A 17,768-nucleotide genomic window follows, 5' to 3' on the forward strand; every position below is an offset into this window, starting at 1 on the left:
AACCTCTAACCTCTGTAAGTCATAGTTTCCTCATCTTTAGAATGAGATACTGATAGCTCCTTCATGAATGAGGGAGAGGTTGTGAAAATTAAAATAGATGGCATATAGGGACACTAGTAGAGGTGCAGGGAGAATGAATGGTAGCCGGTCTTTGTTGTTGTATTGTTAGAGCACCAAATACAAATTTTCCTGGAAATGGAACGTGGAGCCCTGTACATACTCTTAAGACCCTACCCCCGATCGTGACCGCTCCATTTAAACTGACAAGCCTCCCTTCACCCTCTCTACTGCTGATCCCACTTATTCGGTTCAATTTTTTGCTTTTCCATAGGATTTAACACCTTCTAGCATAGTGTATAATTTACTTTATTATAATTATTATTTATTGTTTCTCTTCACTACTAGGAAGGGATCTCCCCACAAAGGCAGGTTCTTTGCCTATTTTGTTCATTGATTCCAGTGACAAGAGCAGTTCCTGTCCTGGGCACATCGTAGATGCTCAAGAAATAGTGTTTGAATGAATGATGGATACTTGGACCCCTTGAAAATTCTGTAAAAACCTAAACTGTCTTCCCCAGGGTGAGAAGGGTAGGTCTCACTCAGACAACATTGTTGCCTAAAAGTTCAGACCCTCTGAAGCCCACTCACTGCGAATACAAGGTAGGAAGGCCTGCACTGATAGAGATTTTGAACCTCCCATCAGGTGACTTCCCAGACACTGCCCTGCCCTTGGGAATGTACTTGAGCTTGAATTCCCAGACATTTGGATTCTCTCTTATTTGTATTTGAGAAATGGACATCTCAAAGACTTTCAAATTAGTTGCAGAGCTTGGAAAGCAAATAAGGCAGCTGTATCAATTATAATTGCCTAGTCTATGTATAAGGATCAAAAGATTGATTTTTGTGTAGAGCATTAATCCCAAATTATTTCCTGGTAAATTTAATTGTCAGTGGGCGGTTTTGTTTTGTATTTTAATGGAGCATGATGCATTAACCTGTCCTTATTTGTCCTTTTAAGCTACATTTATAATTATATGAATCAAGTAATAACCAAATATAAATTACTCTGGCTAAGAAAATCACTTTATGAAATAAGCGGCTTCCCTTCTAACCTCCGTTACAGAGAAACGAAAGCCCTTAGATTTGCTACCCCAAAAGATCTGTTTTCAGAAGGAAAGATCCAAGGTAATTGGATTCAGAAGTAGTAGTTGAGGCATGGTTGGGTGCCCTTAGTGGTACTTGAGTAATGGGACTATTGCAAATTTCTCATTTTCAGATTCCCCTCGACGACTGTGGTGGTACCACTGGATCTGCTGGCTTCTCAGCGTGGTTGGAATCTTCTGTATCCTCTTGGCGCATGACCACTACACTGTGGATGTGGTGGTGGCATATTACATCACCACAAGACTCTTCTGGTGGTACCACACTATGGCCAATCAGCAAGTGAGTTTTTCTCCCCATTTGATTTTAACTCCTATTACTCTTGGCCTGCCGTAGCTGCGTGGCAGTGGTGGGGACGAAAGTGCAAAGAACCCACAGATGTCTTTGGTTTCTCTTTTCTTAAGAGGTAGTCAGCTAAGGTTGTGTTGTCTCTTGTGATGCTGATCCACTTCTGAATCAAAAATGCACCAGAAATGTGTTAATATAATGACATAGGAGATGGCATCCTTCTAGAACAAGAATCACACTCTCATTGTCCCTGGAAAATATATATATATATATATATATATATATATATATATATATTTTTTTTTTTTTTTTTTTGCGGTATGCGTGCCTCTCACTGTTGTGGCCTCTCCCGTTGCGGAGCACAGGCTCCGGACGCACAGGCCCAGCGGCCATGGCTCACGGGCTTAGTTGCTCCGCGGCATGTGGGATCTTCCCGGACCAGGGCACGAACCCGTGTCTCCTGCATCGGCAGGCGGATTCTCAACCACTGCGCCACCAGGGAAGCCCCCTGGAAAATATTTTTTAAGCTGTGCCCACCTCTTGCTTGATTTGCATTCCTACCTTCTTTTCTATCTTTGGCCCCTCACCAGCTTAATACTCAACATTTAATTAAGTCTCTCTGTTTTCATCGTAGAAGAGTAGCTGAAACACTAATTGAGATATTTATTTATAGACAAGAGAGGGAGTAAGCCTCATGTTCCCCGTGTACTCCTGGAATTGGAGTTATTTGTTTTTCTGCTAGAGTGTGGCCTGGTTTACAGCTGAGTGCAGAGTGTAGAACTGGTGGTGGGAGTGTGAAACTGCGGCTATGTAGGTGGTCATGGGGCGGGTCTGGGGACCTTTGTGAATTTTAATATGGAAACTATTTGAACCTAAAGTGAAAGGTTATGAGAAACATGTGTATGTTCCTTTTGGGGATGGAATCATCAGTTATTCTTCCTGACTTGGTTTTCTCTTTCTGTGTTCTCTTAGGTGCTAAAAGAAGCTTCCCAGATGAACCTCCTGGCAAGAGTGTGGTGGTACAGGCCATTTCAGTACTTTGAAAGGAACGTCCAAGGAATTGTACCTCGATCTTACCATTGGCCCTTCCCCTGGCCAGTAATCCACCTCGGTAGGCAAGTTAAATACAGCCGGTTGGTGAATGACACATAACAGCTGTGCACGGTGGGGAAAGAGGAGCTGTCCGAAGTGCTAAGAACTCCATGAGAAAAGATGCCATAAAATGAACACCTCCCTTATCCTGTTATCTTTCAACAGTTACCTTGACTTAACCGATTGGGTTACCTGGTCAGCACTGTGATCTTTTTTTCTCTCCAAAGGACCCGCGTTGGACAACAATAAAGAAAATTTAACCTGTTGTGCACTGTACACATTTCCTGTTCATAGGCTTGGGATTTACATAACCTTGCAACCACCGTGTTCCTTTGTATATGATGCAACAGCGTAAATGTAAGCTTTTATATCATAAGTTCTGGTCTTTCCAGTCACACCTGGAAATAAAGCGTATTATTTTCTTGGGAAAACATACTTTTCATATCTCTTGCCCCAAAGATTGGGCTGTAAGCCATTTTCTAGCAAATGTCTCTATGAAGGTTTCTAAGTACCTGAATGGGGTTCGATTCTGAAATCTTTCTACCTGTTGCACCGATATTCAAATAAAAATGACAGACACAGAAAGGTTTGGTAACTTTGGATTTTGTAAAAATCAGCAGAGACAGTGTGTCAAAAAGTGCAAAAAAAAAAAAGATTCTGTTATAAAGTGATTTTCTAAGTATTTCCTAACTTTATTTTTCAAAATGATGTTATGAAAACCAAATTTAAAGATTTTTACATGTCAGAGAAAAGAGAGTTAAAATTTAAAAATGCTTCTTGGGAGAGAAATTTGTCTATGTTTCTAGTGCCTTTCTTGTCTTGATTGTATGGTCAGTAGGCAATGTTTTTATTTAAAATAAAGTATTCCATGAAAATATTAATGTATGTATTACTACTAAATTTTGCATTATAGCTAAATTAAATCAGAAGACTGCTTATGGTTTTTAAATTGCTATGAATTAAAGAATGGGAGAGTTAATTAGAAAGTCAGAGCCTGTTCCCATATTGTGAGCAGGTGGCAATGACAGGTACCACTTCAATTATTTTATCATCTATTTGGTAGTTTGATTTTAACTATACAATGAAAACAGCCATGAATACTTTGTTTTTAAAAAGAGAGTTTTGAAAATGATCACTTAACTAAAAATTGAAAGCTATAAATTAGTTATCCATACTCTCATGGCAATTTTGTTGGTAAACAACAAAGAAGAGATCTATTTCTTTAAAATATATTTGTGCAGGAACTGCATGTAACTCTTAAGTTTTACTCCTAACATGAGTATGTTTGGGGAAGTATTCTATTCTATACTTGCCAATGTGGAGAACAAAATAGTTTTTTAAGAATGAAGAAGTATATATATCCATTCTGTATTTTACGTGCAGCAGAATTATCTTCCGTAGGGTTTTTTTTGTGTATTCACAAGGTAATATTTGTATTGTAAAACAATAATGGTGAAGGAAATAAAAAGGCTTTTAAAATTTTGTTTGTTTTAAATCTTTGTAAAGTTATTATTCCAGAGAGTATACTGATACCTTATTAACAGCTTACCTAGATCATAAAATAATCAAAATGCACTTTTTAATAAAAACTGATACTTAAAATAAATGGCTGCTAGTTCTAATGTGTTCACATTCTTCACAAAAGTCGTAAATGAAGTCGTTAAAGCAAGATTAAAAACTGAGTTTTGAAATTTCCTTGCTGAGTTTGTTTGAGAGAGGGCCTTTATAATCATGTTTCTTTTCCCTTGAGATTCCTTAAAATGTACTGTAAAGTTCAGTAACCTCTACAGATTGATTGTAGTTTTAAAAACATATAAAAAGACTTACAGATAAGTTTAAGTCAAACTGCAGACCACTGTTTACCAATAATTTTGAATTCTCTAATTCGCAATCAAGTCACTTACTTAACTTTTTCCCCCTATCACTGGAAGTAATACGACTTTTTCAGTATAGTTGGAAAGGAAAAATAAATTCTGAAATGAGAAGTACAGTAATACTGCTTTGCTAATCGATGGTAACACAAAAATAACTTTTTAAAAAGAAAAAAGATATTGTTCCTGATGTGGGAAAGAAAGGAGGATGTTAAAGTCGAAGCCTGTCTTTATTAAGGGAGGCTGTTATGTAAAACCAGGGAGGCTAAAACTGTAAAACTAGGAAGATTTCCTGCATGGGACCAGATGCCACAAATTGAAAGGGAAAGTATCTTGAGTAATGAAAATGAATTCTTGGCATATGCTAAAAATAGGATATTTTTTTCCTAGGTCAAAATAGTTATATAAAAGATTCATTATTTTAAGTTTACATACTACATATGTACCAAGAAATTCACTTCGTGGTTCTTCACGCCTGACTGCACAGAATCATGAATTGACATGTCTTGTGGCTCTCAAGTCTGCAGCTTCCAGGAAGGACAAGAGAAATCTCATGTTCTGGAGAATTGTAGTACAGTGGATAATGCCTTCCTGAACAAGGACATGTGCTTTTTTGTGCTTCGGTTTATTTAAGCCAGAGCCCTAGACAATAGCGTCTTTATTTTACTCTCTAAGAGTTGGGCAATTCACAAGCATTATCTTGTTAACCCTCACATCACCACAAGGTTTGTTATTATCCCCATTTTATGGGAGTTGACTCAGGTATGTTAAATAACTTTCCCTAGGGCATGCAGCTGGTAAGTGGTAAAAATCTGCTTGAAGTCCAAGTTTTCACCCACACCTCAACAACCTCTCCACCCAAATACTGTGAGCTTTCGTAAATTCTTCAGTAAGAGTCCACAGTGAGAGAAATCTGCCTACGGTGGTCAAGCTAAGCTGGGTGACCTACTGTGAACCGAGTAGTAGGAAATTCACACCATGAGGTGGAGAGACTAATTTTGCCAGTTTTCTAATTGCTGTATGTTTTGTTTGTATCCCAAGCAAATACCTAAATTAATAAATTTGATAAATACCTCATAAAATTTATAAATATCACATAAAATGAGAGTGCCTGCTAGCTTTTTTTAAATTCTTATTGATGAGTATACTTGATTTATATTGTTGTGTTAGTTTCAGGCGTACCATAAAATAAATCAGTTATACATATATATATATATATATATATATATATATATATATATATCGACTCTTTTTTAGATTAGTTTCCCAAATACGTCATTACAGAGCATTGAGTAGAGTTCCCTGTGGGATACAGTAGAGATTAGTTATCTATTTTATATATAGTAGTGTGTATATGTCAATCCCAGTCTCCCAATTTATCCCTTTCCCCACCCTTCCCCCCGGTAACCGTAAGTTTGTTTTTGACATCTGTGACTCTATGTCTGTTTTGTAAATAAGTTCCTTTGTACCTTTTTTTTTTTAGATTCCACACGTATGCGATATCATATGATATTTGTCTTTCTCTGACTTCACTCAGGATGACAATCTCTAGGTCCATCCATGTTGCTGCAGGTGGTAATATTTTGTTCTTTTTATGGCTGAATAATATTCCATTGTATTGATATATCTGTACCACATCTTTATCTACTCCTCTGTTAATGGACATTTAGGTTGCTTCCATGTCTTGGCTATTGTAAATAGTGCTTGTATGAACTTTGGAGTGCATGTATCTTTTCAAATTATGGTTTTCTCTGGATATACGCCCAGGAGTAGGATTGCTGGATCATATGATAGTTCTATATTTAGTTTTTTAAGGCACCTCCATACTGTTCTCCATAATGGTTGTACCAATTTACATTCCCACCAACAGTGTAAGAAGGTTCCTTTTTCTCCACACCTCCAGCATTTATTGTTTGTAGATTTTTTGATGGCCATTTTGACCTACGTGAGGTGATACCTCATTGTAGTTTTGATTTGCGTTTCTTTAATAATTAGTGATGTCGAGTATTTTTTAATGTGCTTTTAGGCCATCTGTATGTCTTCTTTGGAGAAATGTCTATTTAGATCTTCCATCCATTTTTTGATTGGGTTGGTGGTTCTTTTGATGTTGAGCTGCATGAGCTGTTTGTATATTTTAGAGATTAATCCCTTATCAGTTCCTTCATTTGCAAATATTTTCACCCAATCTGTGGGTTGTCATTTTGTTTTGTTTATGGTTTCCTTTGCTGTGCAGAAGATTTTGAGTTTAATTAGGTCCCATTTGTTTATTTTTGTTTTTATTTTCATTATTCTAGGAGGTGGATCCAAAAAGATATTGCTGCAATTTATGTCAAAGAGTATTCTGCCTATGTTTTCCTCTGAGAGTTTTATAGTATCCAGGCTTACATTTAGGTCTTTAATCCCTTTTGAGTTTATTTTTGTGTATGGTATTAGAGAATGTTCTAATTTCATTCTTTTACAAGTAGCTGTCCAGTTTTCCCAGCACCACTTATTGAAGAGACTGTCTTTTCTCCATTGTATATTCTTGCCTTCTTTGTCAGTCTGCTAGCTTTAACTTGACCATCACTATACAAAAAGTCAGGTTTTGAATTAACTAGGAAATGGGATATGCTACTTGGATCCCTTCATACTGACATACTTTATCTTTTTTTTCCCTTTGGTGGAAAAACTCACATTGAACAAATCAAAACTGCTGTCTTGAAATTCTGTTTATCAGCTCCTTAAAAATTCTTACCTGTCTGCTGGCTTAGAGTACAAATAAGAAAATTAAGTGGTGCCTGCCTTGAGGGCCCAGACTTTCAGCTCCCACAGCAGGGCACAGATGGGCATGACCATCATTATGAGAGAGAGACTAAGAGTGAGGAGAAGTGGCAAGAAGAAAGGGGGGCTTCCCTGGTGGCACAGTGGTTAAGAATCTGCCTGCCAACACAGGGGACACAGGTTCGATCCCTGGTCTGGGAAGATCCCGCATGCCGCGGAGCCACTAAGCCCGTGCGCCACAACTACTGAGCCCATGTGCCTCAGCTACTGAGCCCGCATGTCTAGAGCCTGCGCTCCCCAACAAGAGTAGCCACTGCATGAGAAGCCCGTGCACTGCAACGAAGAGTAGCCCCCACTCACCGCAACTAGAGAAAGCCCGCACGCAGCAACGAAGACCCAACGCGGCCAAGAAAAAATAAATTTATTTTTTAAAAAAAGGAAGAAGAAAGGGGGGCTGGAGCTGGGCCCCCGGGTGTAGAGGGTTTGGAGAGTAGATGAGGCAGCAGCATTCCATGGGAGGAGCAGAGGACAGCACAAATGGCTCTGGTTTGCTCTCGGTGAAGACGATGTGAAGTGAGGATTTATCGTATGAGTTAATGTTGATTGTACGTTTGAGAAATCCTTTGAATTCTTGGGCCCTGATGTGACACAGTGGTATACTTTAGCATCGAATGACTGAGAAAATACATACAGTGAATTAGAAATGTCCTCAAGAGAATTTGTGGTTTATTAATCACAATAGCATATGTGTAACCTTTGGCCCATGGGAGTAGTACTTACTTATAAGAGCCATTTTTCCATTAACATACCATGGTTGCTGAGTGTAAAGATTTGAGGGTCTCTTGAGAATTCTCAGGGAAAGTTTACTGGAGATTATAAGGCAGAGATCAGTGAAATAGAGTCCATTTTTTCAAAGTTTAGCAAAAAAAAAAAAAAAAAAGGGAGTCCAGATCCAGAGGCCTATACAACCTCAAGTGTCGCGGTTTCTGTGTCAGAGGATGTGTAGGGTGAGACCTCAGGGAGCAGGAGTGGCATTTCGGGTGAGGATAAGGAAAGACTCTGATGCCCAAGAGGGGGCCAATCCAGAGTACCCTCCCAGCCCCGCGGTGGCCCAGAACCACATGTACTTTGATGTTCTCTGGTTAGGTGCATACACATTAGGATTGTTTTGTTTTCTTAGAGAACTGACCCCTTTATTATGTCTCTGTCATCTCTCTCTTTATTCCTGATAATCTCCCTTGTCATGAAGTCTGCTTTGTCTGAAATGAAGCTAACTACTCGAGCTTTCTTTTTTTTTTTTTTTTGCGGGCCTCTCACTGTTGTGGCCTCTCCCGTTGCGGAGCACAGGCTCCGGACGCCCAGGCTCAGCGGCCATGGCTCACGGGCCCAGCCGCTCAGCGGCATGTGGGATCTTCCCGGACCGGGGCACGAACCCGTGTCCCCTGCATCGGCAGGCGGACTCTCAACCACTGCGCCACCAGGGAAGCCCTCGAGCTTTCTTTTTGTTAGTGTTCGCATCTTGTTTTTTTAATCTATTTTGAACATCTCTGTCTCGTAATGGGTATATTTAGACCTTTGACATTGAAACTATAATAAATATGTACTTGAATTTATACCTGCCACATTTGTAGCTCTATTCTATTTGTTACATTTGTACAGTATTTTCTATTTGTTAAGTCAATTACTTATTTCTTTTGATGAGTACTGTTTTCAGCTTCGGCTAGAATAAGTTCTAAATATTTTAACTTGGTGACCCAGAGCATTTTTCCAGTGTGAGTAGGAAATAGCAAGCATTGTTGTTCTGTTATTCTTTTAGATATTGAAACCCATGTTATTTCTAGCAAGAACGTCAACCAGGATATTACACTTACCTTTACTTCCCAACTAGAGTTTTGTCCAACTCCTCTCTCGTGAATTTCGTCTTGGATGCACTAGTACTTGGAGAGACTTAGTAAGGCACATTCAAATACAAACCAAGGGTAGTTCCTGAAAGGATAGGAATCACTTAGGTCATCGTTAGAGTAATCTAACCTAGAGACATCCTGATCGTAACAAGCTGCTCTAGTTCATACTTTCTCAACTAGAAACCTTTAACAATGTGACCATCTCCCTTTGTGCCGTTTTGGAGTGAAAACTGTGTGCAACCGTGAAAAGTCTGGGCTCTGAAGACCATAGTGGATTGTGTAGGTACATGATTGTGGGAACCAGAAAGCTTTGGGGAGTAGATGTAGAGGAAAATAACAGGTTCAAAGGAAGTGCCTTCTCTTTAGGAAGTAAACTAAGCACTCCTTTCTGTTTATCTTTTGTACTAGGTACTCCATAAAGGCTTGATCGTTGAAAGGGTCAATGAATGAATGGCTCCATTGTTGTATGAAGAGTGAGAATAGTTGTCTAGGGGGAAAGAGAAACTCCAGGAGAAGATATGGTGTATCAATAGGGGCATGGACTGGGGACTCAGATGTGTTCAAATCCCAACTCTGCTGCTTATTGGCAATGCGTGCCTTTTGGCCAGTTTTCTCTGAGCCTCAGTTTCCTCACTTGTAAAATAGGGATGATTTTACTTATGTTCTGGTGTAATGTGGGGCAGGGATGAGGCATGCATACAAGTTAAGTGCTCAGTAAACAACCACTGTCATTCTAGAGAGGAAAGTGAGAGAGATGAAATGAAGACCCCCGTGGAGCCAAGAAAGAAGTCCCAGTCAGTGAAAAGACCCTGCGGGAGAGAAACTGGATAAAAACCAAGCACAGACTCAGCCTTTATTTGAACTTCTGAGTGAGTATACTTGTTAGTAGTCTGAACCTATTTACGCCTTATTACCTTTGGTAAGATACTTGGTCTAGCATTCTGAACATCTGATGTGCAATGCACAATGGTTGCTAGAGAATTGGTCGACTCATGAAATAGCACGACACAGTCTTCTTCGGGGATGAACCAGGGCAGCAGAAACATGCACGGCCACCCTGATTTGTTGACACTTTGGGTGTCTGCTCACCAAGCCAGCTCTCCAAACAACCGGTATTGTTTGGAATTGCTTTCTGCTAATAGTATTTATCAGCATGAGAGGTGAGGGGAAAAGGAGGTTTCGGCCAAAGTTGTCTGTCTTTTATGCATTCTCTTTTTAATGAAGAGCCTGTGACCATGGAAAGGCATGTATCGGGTTTCCCATTGGGATGTGTAGCAATACTCCCTGATATTTTAGGGTGGTTCAGGAAAAAAAAAAATCATTTTGGAAAAAGCGTGATCTGACTTCAAATGAATGTTCGTTTTGACGTCGTCTCTGAAATCATTGGCTTTGAGGGGTTTTGTTTGTTTTATTGGGGTTTTTTTCTCTCTTTTTTTACTTTTCTTTTTTGGCTCTGAATTGTAAGAGGCCACGGGCTTATGGGAAGTGTGTTCATTATGAGCCTTACTGGCCAAGGGATACTTTTGACCTCTGGCTGGTTTTAGGCTCTGACCGGGGCACCTGACAGGGGTATGAAGTGAGGATACAGAGTGTTTGCAGCACAGACTCCTTTTTACAGCAGGCAACGTTACAACTGCTTCAATGAGCCTTGCAGGCTGCCTACCAGAGGCGGGCAGATGAAGCTGCAGCTCCATTTCTCCACAGGCTCCAGGGATGAACTTGTAATGTGCTGCTGGCGCATGTGTGCTCTGGAAGCATCGCTGGCCCCATTCTGGAGCGCATTCCTGAGCTCGTGAGCTGGCACCAGATGACTCCACAGAGCTCGTCTCCCTGCCTGCTCAGCTTGCAGCGGACACTCAGAGCCCTCGGGGCCAAGCGGCTGCCTGATGAGCTTTCCCCTGGGGCTCCTGGCACAGGAACTGAACCCGGGAACAGCGCCAGAAGGTCTTGTTTCCTCCTTCTGGCGCAATCCTCTGCACCAATGGCACACAGCACACCGCAAAAGCTATATGTTTCTTCCTTCAGGAGAGAAAATGTCAGTGCGTTCAGCACATGCAACCCTCCCGTGCTATTAACATTCACACAAGTGTGAATTCAAACAAAAAGTCACCAAAATTAGACTGGAGGGTAGCAGAAATGTCACTTTAACACATGGTGAGTATGGAGAGCTGTGACAATTTGGCTTCCTGTAGATCTGGGCTATCGAAACCGGCTTAATTTCTCAAGATGTTCAGGGCTTAATCACCAATTAAAATCAGTAACAACAGTGCATTTGCTTAGGCCCTAGGAAATCCATTTTCTTCTTGAGAATGAAGGGGGTGCAAATCCAGGTCTTCTCATTTGACAAAAATGATGAGGATTGGATGGCAATCTTCCTACTGCTAAAAGGAGGTCAGAGCAGGAAAGGCAGCCGAGGTCACCAGAAAGACCTGCTGGTTTCTGTTCTGATTTAGAGCAGCTTGTCTTATATGCCCAGGACTGAAGGGAAATGAGCTAGTGAAATCCAGGCTGAAGCCCAGGGGACGAGGGTCACTTGGTGGTGGTCCCCAGAAGGCAGGGGAATGTTGAGGACTGGAGAGTACAGCGCTGTCTGTTTCACAGTTCTCTCTTCCCTTTCAGTTTGGTTTTTATGTGGGGGGAATCTAAGTTAGGGAATACACACACACACACACACACACACACACACACACACACACACACACGTATATAAATCCAGCATTCATATCAGTATATTTAAGATTCTAATAAATCTTCCCCTTAAAGAAACCTACTTAAATTTCATTAAACTAATACTTTCCAAATTTATTTGACCTTGAGACCCTTTTTATAATAAAAGCCCTTTCCTGCTAACGTTTTATCATGAAAAAAGTTGTGTACACTAAATTGAGAATGTCACGTTGAGAACCTCTAGAGGCACCACCCAGTTTATACTGTAATTTTTTTAACTTGCCATTTCACATATCAACCCATTTGTCTATCTTTTTATCTATCAATTACTCTTATTTTTAAAAATTCATTTCAAAGTAAATTGCAAATATCAGTTCACTTCTGCCTAAATACTTTGGCATTCATATCATTAACTAAAATTCAAAATTTGTTTTTTTTTTTTCTAGGTAAAATTTATAGATGAAGAAATACACAAATCTTAAGTGAATATTCACTGATTTGACAAATGTGTGGACTTGTGTAGCCTGTTGTGACCTAGAACATTACTATCTTCCCAGAAAGTTCCTTTAAGTCCCTTCTCAGTCAATCCTGGCTGGCCTTTCACCCTACCACTCCCAGAGGCAAACTCCTCTATGTACCCTTTTTCCACCATTGATTATTTTTTTCCCACCGTGTACTATGTATGCACTCTTTGTGTATGGCTTATTTCACTTTGCATAATGTTTTTAGATTCATTCATGTTGTCATGTGTATTGATAATTTATTCCTTTTTATTAGTGAGTAGTATTCCATTGAATAAATATACCACAGTTTGTTTATCCACTCTTCTATAGATTGATATCTAGACTGTTTCCAAATTTTGGATATTATGAGTCAAGGCAGGTAAGAACATTCTTGTATGTGTTTTTCTGTGTGTGTGCATGTGTGTGTACACATGTGCATGTATATACAGGCATACCTCATTTTATTGCACTTGCTTTATTGTGCTTCACAGATATTGCTTTTCTACAAATTGAAGGTCTGTGGCAACCCTGCATTGAGCAAGCACTGGCGCCATTTTTCCAACAGCTTTTGCTCACTTCGTGCCTCTCTGTCACATTTTGGTAATTCTTTAAATTTAATTTCAGACCCTCCACCAGCAAAAAGATTAGAGACTCTCTGAAGGCTCAGATGATGGTTAGCATTTTTTAGCAATAAAGTATTTTTAAATCATGGTGTATACATTTTTTAGAAATAATACTACTATTGCACACTTAATAGACTACAGTATAGTGTAAACATAACTTTTATAAGCATTGGGAAATTCACGTGACTTGCTTTAATGGTCTGGAACTAAACCACCAGTATCTCCAAGGTATGCCTGTATGTATATATGTCTCCATTTCTCATGGGTAAATAGCCAGGTGTAGGATTGCTGGGTCAGGGTAGATGTGTGTTTGATTTTATAAGAAATTACCAGACCTACTTTGGGGAAATTTCTCTTGCTCTTAAAAAGGGACCCAAGAATAAAAATACTCCCTTCCTCTTGGCAAGGTTGTGTCTAGGTATAATGCCCGGAACTTTTGCAGCTCTGAGAACAAAACTGACATAATGTCATTGAGGAGCGGAGTCCTTAATGATATTACTGGACACTGAAGTAACCAATTCTGGGGCTGCCCTCCTTGGAGTTTTCATGTGAGTTAATGATGTCATTATTTAAGTCAGTTTGAATCTGAGATTTTTTTTAAAAAATTGAAAGAGGGAAACTATTTTTAGAAAATTTACCAAAGTATTAAATACATACAGAAAAATATACACAGATTAATTTTCACAAACTGAACATACCTAAGTAGCTGGCCTCCAGGTGGCGAAGCAGCATTACCAGTATCAGGGGCCTTGAAGAGATAGGGCTATATCACACACTATTAAAACTAGACGTGAAAAAAAAAAAAAGACTTGGAGGCCCAGTGGAGTTCACTGGTGAATTCTACCAAACATTTCGGGAAGAAATTATACCAATGCTCCACAAAGACAAAATAGATACCCCCATTAGAAACCCCTCACTCGATTGGGATTGACATATATGCACTAATATGTATAAAATAGATAACTAATGAGAACCTGCTGTATAAAAAAATAAATAAAAATTCAAAAGAGAAAAAAAGAAACCCCTCACTCCCCCTCAAGTTCTCTCCCCTGGCTTCTCTCTCTCCCCCAAACCTCCTCTTGCAACCATTGACACAGGTTTCTCTTCTGTATTCTCTCTCCAAATTCCTCTCAGTTTGCACACTTCATTCAGCAAGGCAAAAGCTTTATCGTTAGCTAAAACAGTAATCACTGAATTTCCCACAAGCTGTCCTGGGTGTGGGGTGAGGGAAGTTGGAGAGGAGGTGAAATTATGATGAAGTGAGCCAATAAAGTGCTTGTTGTCTCCATTGAACAGTGAAACACTAGGGGTCAGAAAATGAGTTGTGTCACTTACCAGCCACATGACTTTGGATGTGCTGCTACTCGAGCCTTGGGGGTTACTTGTGAATAGGGTAGATTAATGGTAGCTACTTCATGGGGCACTTTTGAGGACTGAATGTAAAGGGCTTACATGTATTCAGGGGGTGCAGTAGCAAGGGTCATATTCTGGGGTTCATGGGATGGCTTCTTTCCAGTTTCTACCGTAAGCAGGAAGGGATTCTTCCCAGGAAACACTGTGAGCTGAAGCACTGAAGATCACTGGTGTTGCAGAAGCCGCCTGCAGACTCAGGTGGGCCCACTTGCTGGGGTTTGAGGGCAAGGGGTTAAGGTAGGACTTATGAAGAAAAGCATATTCTTTTCCAGAAATCAATCAACCTACAAGAACAGCAATTAGAGTAAACTTTGAGGAATTATATATGATCACTGAATGAGAATAATCTGCAAATGCTATTTTTGGCCTTTGATATAGAACACACCACCCCTGAACTAATCTCATGTGAAAAAAAAAAAAATGTGGTGGTGGAATCACAGGAGACAATTAGCCAACTGTAAATGAATAACAATTTGGATGGACCAGAACAGACTCAATGGTTAAGGCTTCTCTTCTCAGAGACTGACCTTTAAAGATACTTAAATTAATTGGATATTACATTATACACCAGTATTTCCCAAAGTTCATCCATTATTTGATAGTTGACATGATTTTTCCCTGTAACTATTTATCACTTGTACTATTATTTAATTAACATTTTTCTTGCAATAAATTCCTTAAAAATTGCTTTTGCCTGACTCTTTCTAATTCATGGCAAAACCAATTCATAACTATCAAAAGTGCCCACTTTGTACCACTTAAAAACCTATCACCCTCTGGGATAGACTTTTGTCTATCATTATTTTTGCAGCTATTAGATCACTTCCGACCAATCTCCGCAAGTCATTTTCATAAGGTCTTGAGCTAAAGAATCCCTCCAGAATTATTTTGCAGAGATACCCAATGCTTGATTCTCTTTAACAAAACCAACTTCTCTCACACTCTTCCCCATCCAGCAGAGGTCAACTCCACTCTACCAGTTCTAGAAAACTTTGGAATCATTCTTGACTCCTATCTTCTCTCTTATCCATCTAACCCCACCAGGAGATCCTGCTGGCTCTGCCTTCAAAACACATCTGTGTTATGACCACTTCACATCATCTTCACGTCTAGCTTTCTAGTCTAAGCCTCCAAATCAGTGTGCTTCTAAAACTTGTGCTTTGTGTGTGCTTTTGCATAGAATCCAGGTGATAGATACTGGAGTAAGCTTTCTAAAACCCAGGTCACGTGATTGCTCTGCTCTAAAATCTCGAATGACTTTCTAATTCGGAGCAAAATCTCAAGTCCTGACTTTGATCCTCAAGGCCCTTCCTGACCTCCCCCCACCCACATCTTGACCGTATTTTCCAACTGCTCCCTCTCTCTCGTTCTCTCTGCTCAAGTCACCCTGGCCATCTTTTCTTCCTTCATCTCGTCAAGCACACTCTTGTCTGGGGACCTTTCTGTTTGCTGCTTCCTTTTTCCTAGCATACTTTTCCCCCAGGCATAAGTAAGCATGACTTCTAGCTTTCTTCCCATTTCCTTCAGGTGTCTACTGAAATATCACCTTATCAGAGAGGACCCTTCGGTTTATACTATATAAAACAACCTCCCTCCTCTCACCTCTGAATGTGCTTTATTCTTATTAGCACGTATAACGTAATACATTTTATTTAATTTTATTTTTTGTTTGGCTTTCTCCATTGAGAATGGAAACATCAGGACAAGAAGGACTTTGCTGTGTTTACTACTCTTATCATCAGGGTCTAAAAGATTGCCTGGTACATAGTAGGCACTTAATAAATATATGAATAGATGCTGGGTTGGATAAATACTAGCTGACCATTACAGTCAAGATTCTGATGCCCGGAAAGAACAAAACCAGGTAAGGAGTACCCCCTCCTCCAGCCCGTGTCCCTCCACCTTACCGTTACAGATATGATTCATGTTACATAGGTACTGTTCTTATTAATTAACAAATCCACTCATTATTACATAAGGTGCTCCAAAGAGACAGTTGTCTGTGGAGCAGGCAACTCAGAAACTTAAGTAGGTAGAATGGTCAGAGAAAGCTTCTTGAAAAATATGGAGCCTGTCTTGCGCCCTGAAGGAGGGCATTCCAGTTATGTTTGCTACATAACAAATAATTCCAAACATAGTCACTTAAAATGACAACTGTTTTATTATGGCTGACGGTTCTGTGGGCCAGGAACTTGGGGAGAGTGTGGCTGGGTGATACTTCTGTTCCATGTGGCATGGATGGGGTTCACTCCGCAGCATTCAGCTGGTAGATGGACTAGTTTGGAGTCTAAGACTGATTCACTTGCATATCTGGCACCTTCGTGGGGATGGCTGGAAGGAGTTCAGTTGAAACTGTGACTGAAGCATCTACCCAGGATCTCCCCAGTTTCAGGATTTCCAGACCTCTTACATGGTGAATCAGGGTTCTGTCAAAAGCCAGACAACAGGCCCAAAATGGAGTCACTTATGCTAAACTCCATGTCACCGAACCGAGTTAACTTACAGTTTTGGCTTTCCCAGAAATGGAATCTTAAAGCAGCTAGTCAGAAATTACCTGATCATCACTAGTTAGGTAATCTGCCTAATAGATGCCTAGAGCCCCCTAAAGGACAGTAACCTTGCAATAACCAACCTGCTTGTTGGCCTCTTATAATTTCCTCACTCCTGCTTCCTTCTGCCTATAAGTCTTTCACTTTGTACAGTCCTTGGAGCTCCTTTCTATCTGCTAGATGGAATGCTGCCTGATTCATGAACCGTTGAAGGAAGCCAGTAGGATCTTTACAATGTACTCAGTTGAATTTTGTTTTTTTAACAGTTCCAAGAGTGAGTGTTCTAGGAAACATGGATGCTGCACGACTTTTTGTGACCCGGCCTCTGAAGTCACATGGCTTCCCTTCTTCAGTCTGTATTGTCAGACACAAGCAGTCACTAGCCCGCCCAGATTCAAGGGGAGATGACATAGATCCCCACTTTTCCACGGATGACTTGTCAAAGGACTTGCAGCCGTGTTTTCAAACAGCCTCAGTGAAGTGTGACTCAGTTAAGTGGGGAGTAGTTGGGAAAGTGTTCTGAGTGAGGGTAAAAGTTTGAGTAGGGGTGAGATAGGACAGGCACATTTAGGAACCATAAAGAGAGCCATGTGCCCAGAGTAGGAGACAGACCAGGAGAAATGTCAAAGACAAAGGTAAAGGAAAGGGCGTGGGCCGGGGTGAGTTTGAATACCTGGTTAAGGAGTCTAGTCTTTTCTCTGTAGACAAGTGGTCTTTATTTTTTAAATTTTTTCTCAATGTATTTATTTATCTATTTTTGTCTGCATTGGGTATTCGCCACTGTGCACGGGCTCTCTCTAGTGTCGATGGGCTTCTCACTGCAGTGGCCTCTCCTGCTGCGGAGCACGAGCTCCAGGTGCACAGGCTTCAGCAGTTGTGGCATGTGGACTCAGTAGCTGTGGCTCACGGGCTCCAGAACGCAGGCTCAGCAGCTGTG

General features: G+C 40.3%; 1 protein-coding gene and 1 long non-coding RNA gene across 19 annotated transcripts in view; both read left to right on the forward strand.

Moving 5' to 3' along the window:
* SGMS1 (sphingomyelin synthase 1) overlaps nucleotides 1-4,163 on the forward strand; it is a 305,701-nt gene extending 301,538 nt beyond the window's left edge. For all 18 annotated transcript variants that reach the window (XM_067025115.1, XM_059054011.2, XM_067025107.1 and 15 more), the window contains 2 exons: nucleotides 1,277-1,443; nucleotides 2,422-4,163. In XM_067025115.1, coding sequence (XP_066881216.1) covers nucleotides 1,277-1,443; nucleotides 2,422-2,601 — 347 coding nt within the window. In that variant the 3' untranslated portion in view covers nucleotides 2,602-4,163. The remainder of the gene's footprint in view (nucleotides 1-1,276; nucleotides 1,444-2,421) is intronic.
* A 1,777-nt stretch (nucleotides 4,164-5,940) lies between these two features.
* LOC136793689 (uncharacterized) lies at nucleotides 5,941-10,854 on the forward strand. Its single transcript, XR_010839303.1, has 3 exons — nucleotides 5,941-5,984; nucleotides 9,814-9,945; nucleotides 10,781-10,854. It is a non-coding gene; the product is annotated as an uncharacterized lncRNA (long non-coding RNA).
* Nucleotides 10,855-17,768: the final 6,914 nt, after the last annotated feature.

The sequence above is a fragment of the Kogia breviceps genome, chromosome 2, assembly GCF_026419965.1.
Source record: "Kogia breviceps isolate mKogBre1 chromosome 2, mKogBre1 haplotype 1, whole genome shotgun sequence".
Lineage (NCBI taxonomy): Eukaryota > Metazoa > Chordata > Mammalia > Artiodactyla > Physeteridae > Kogia > Kogia breviceps.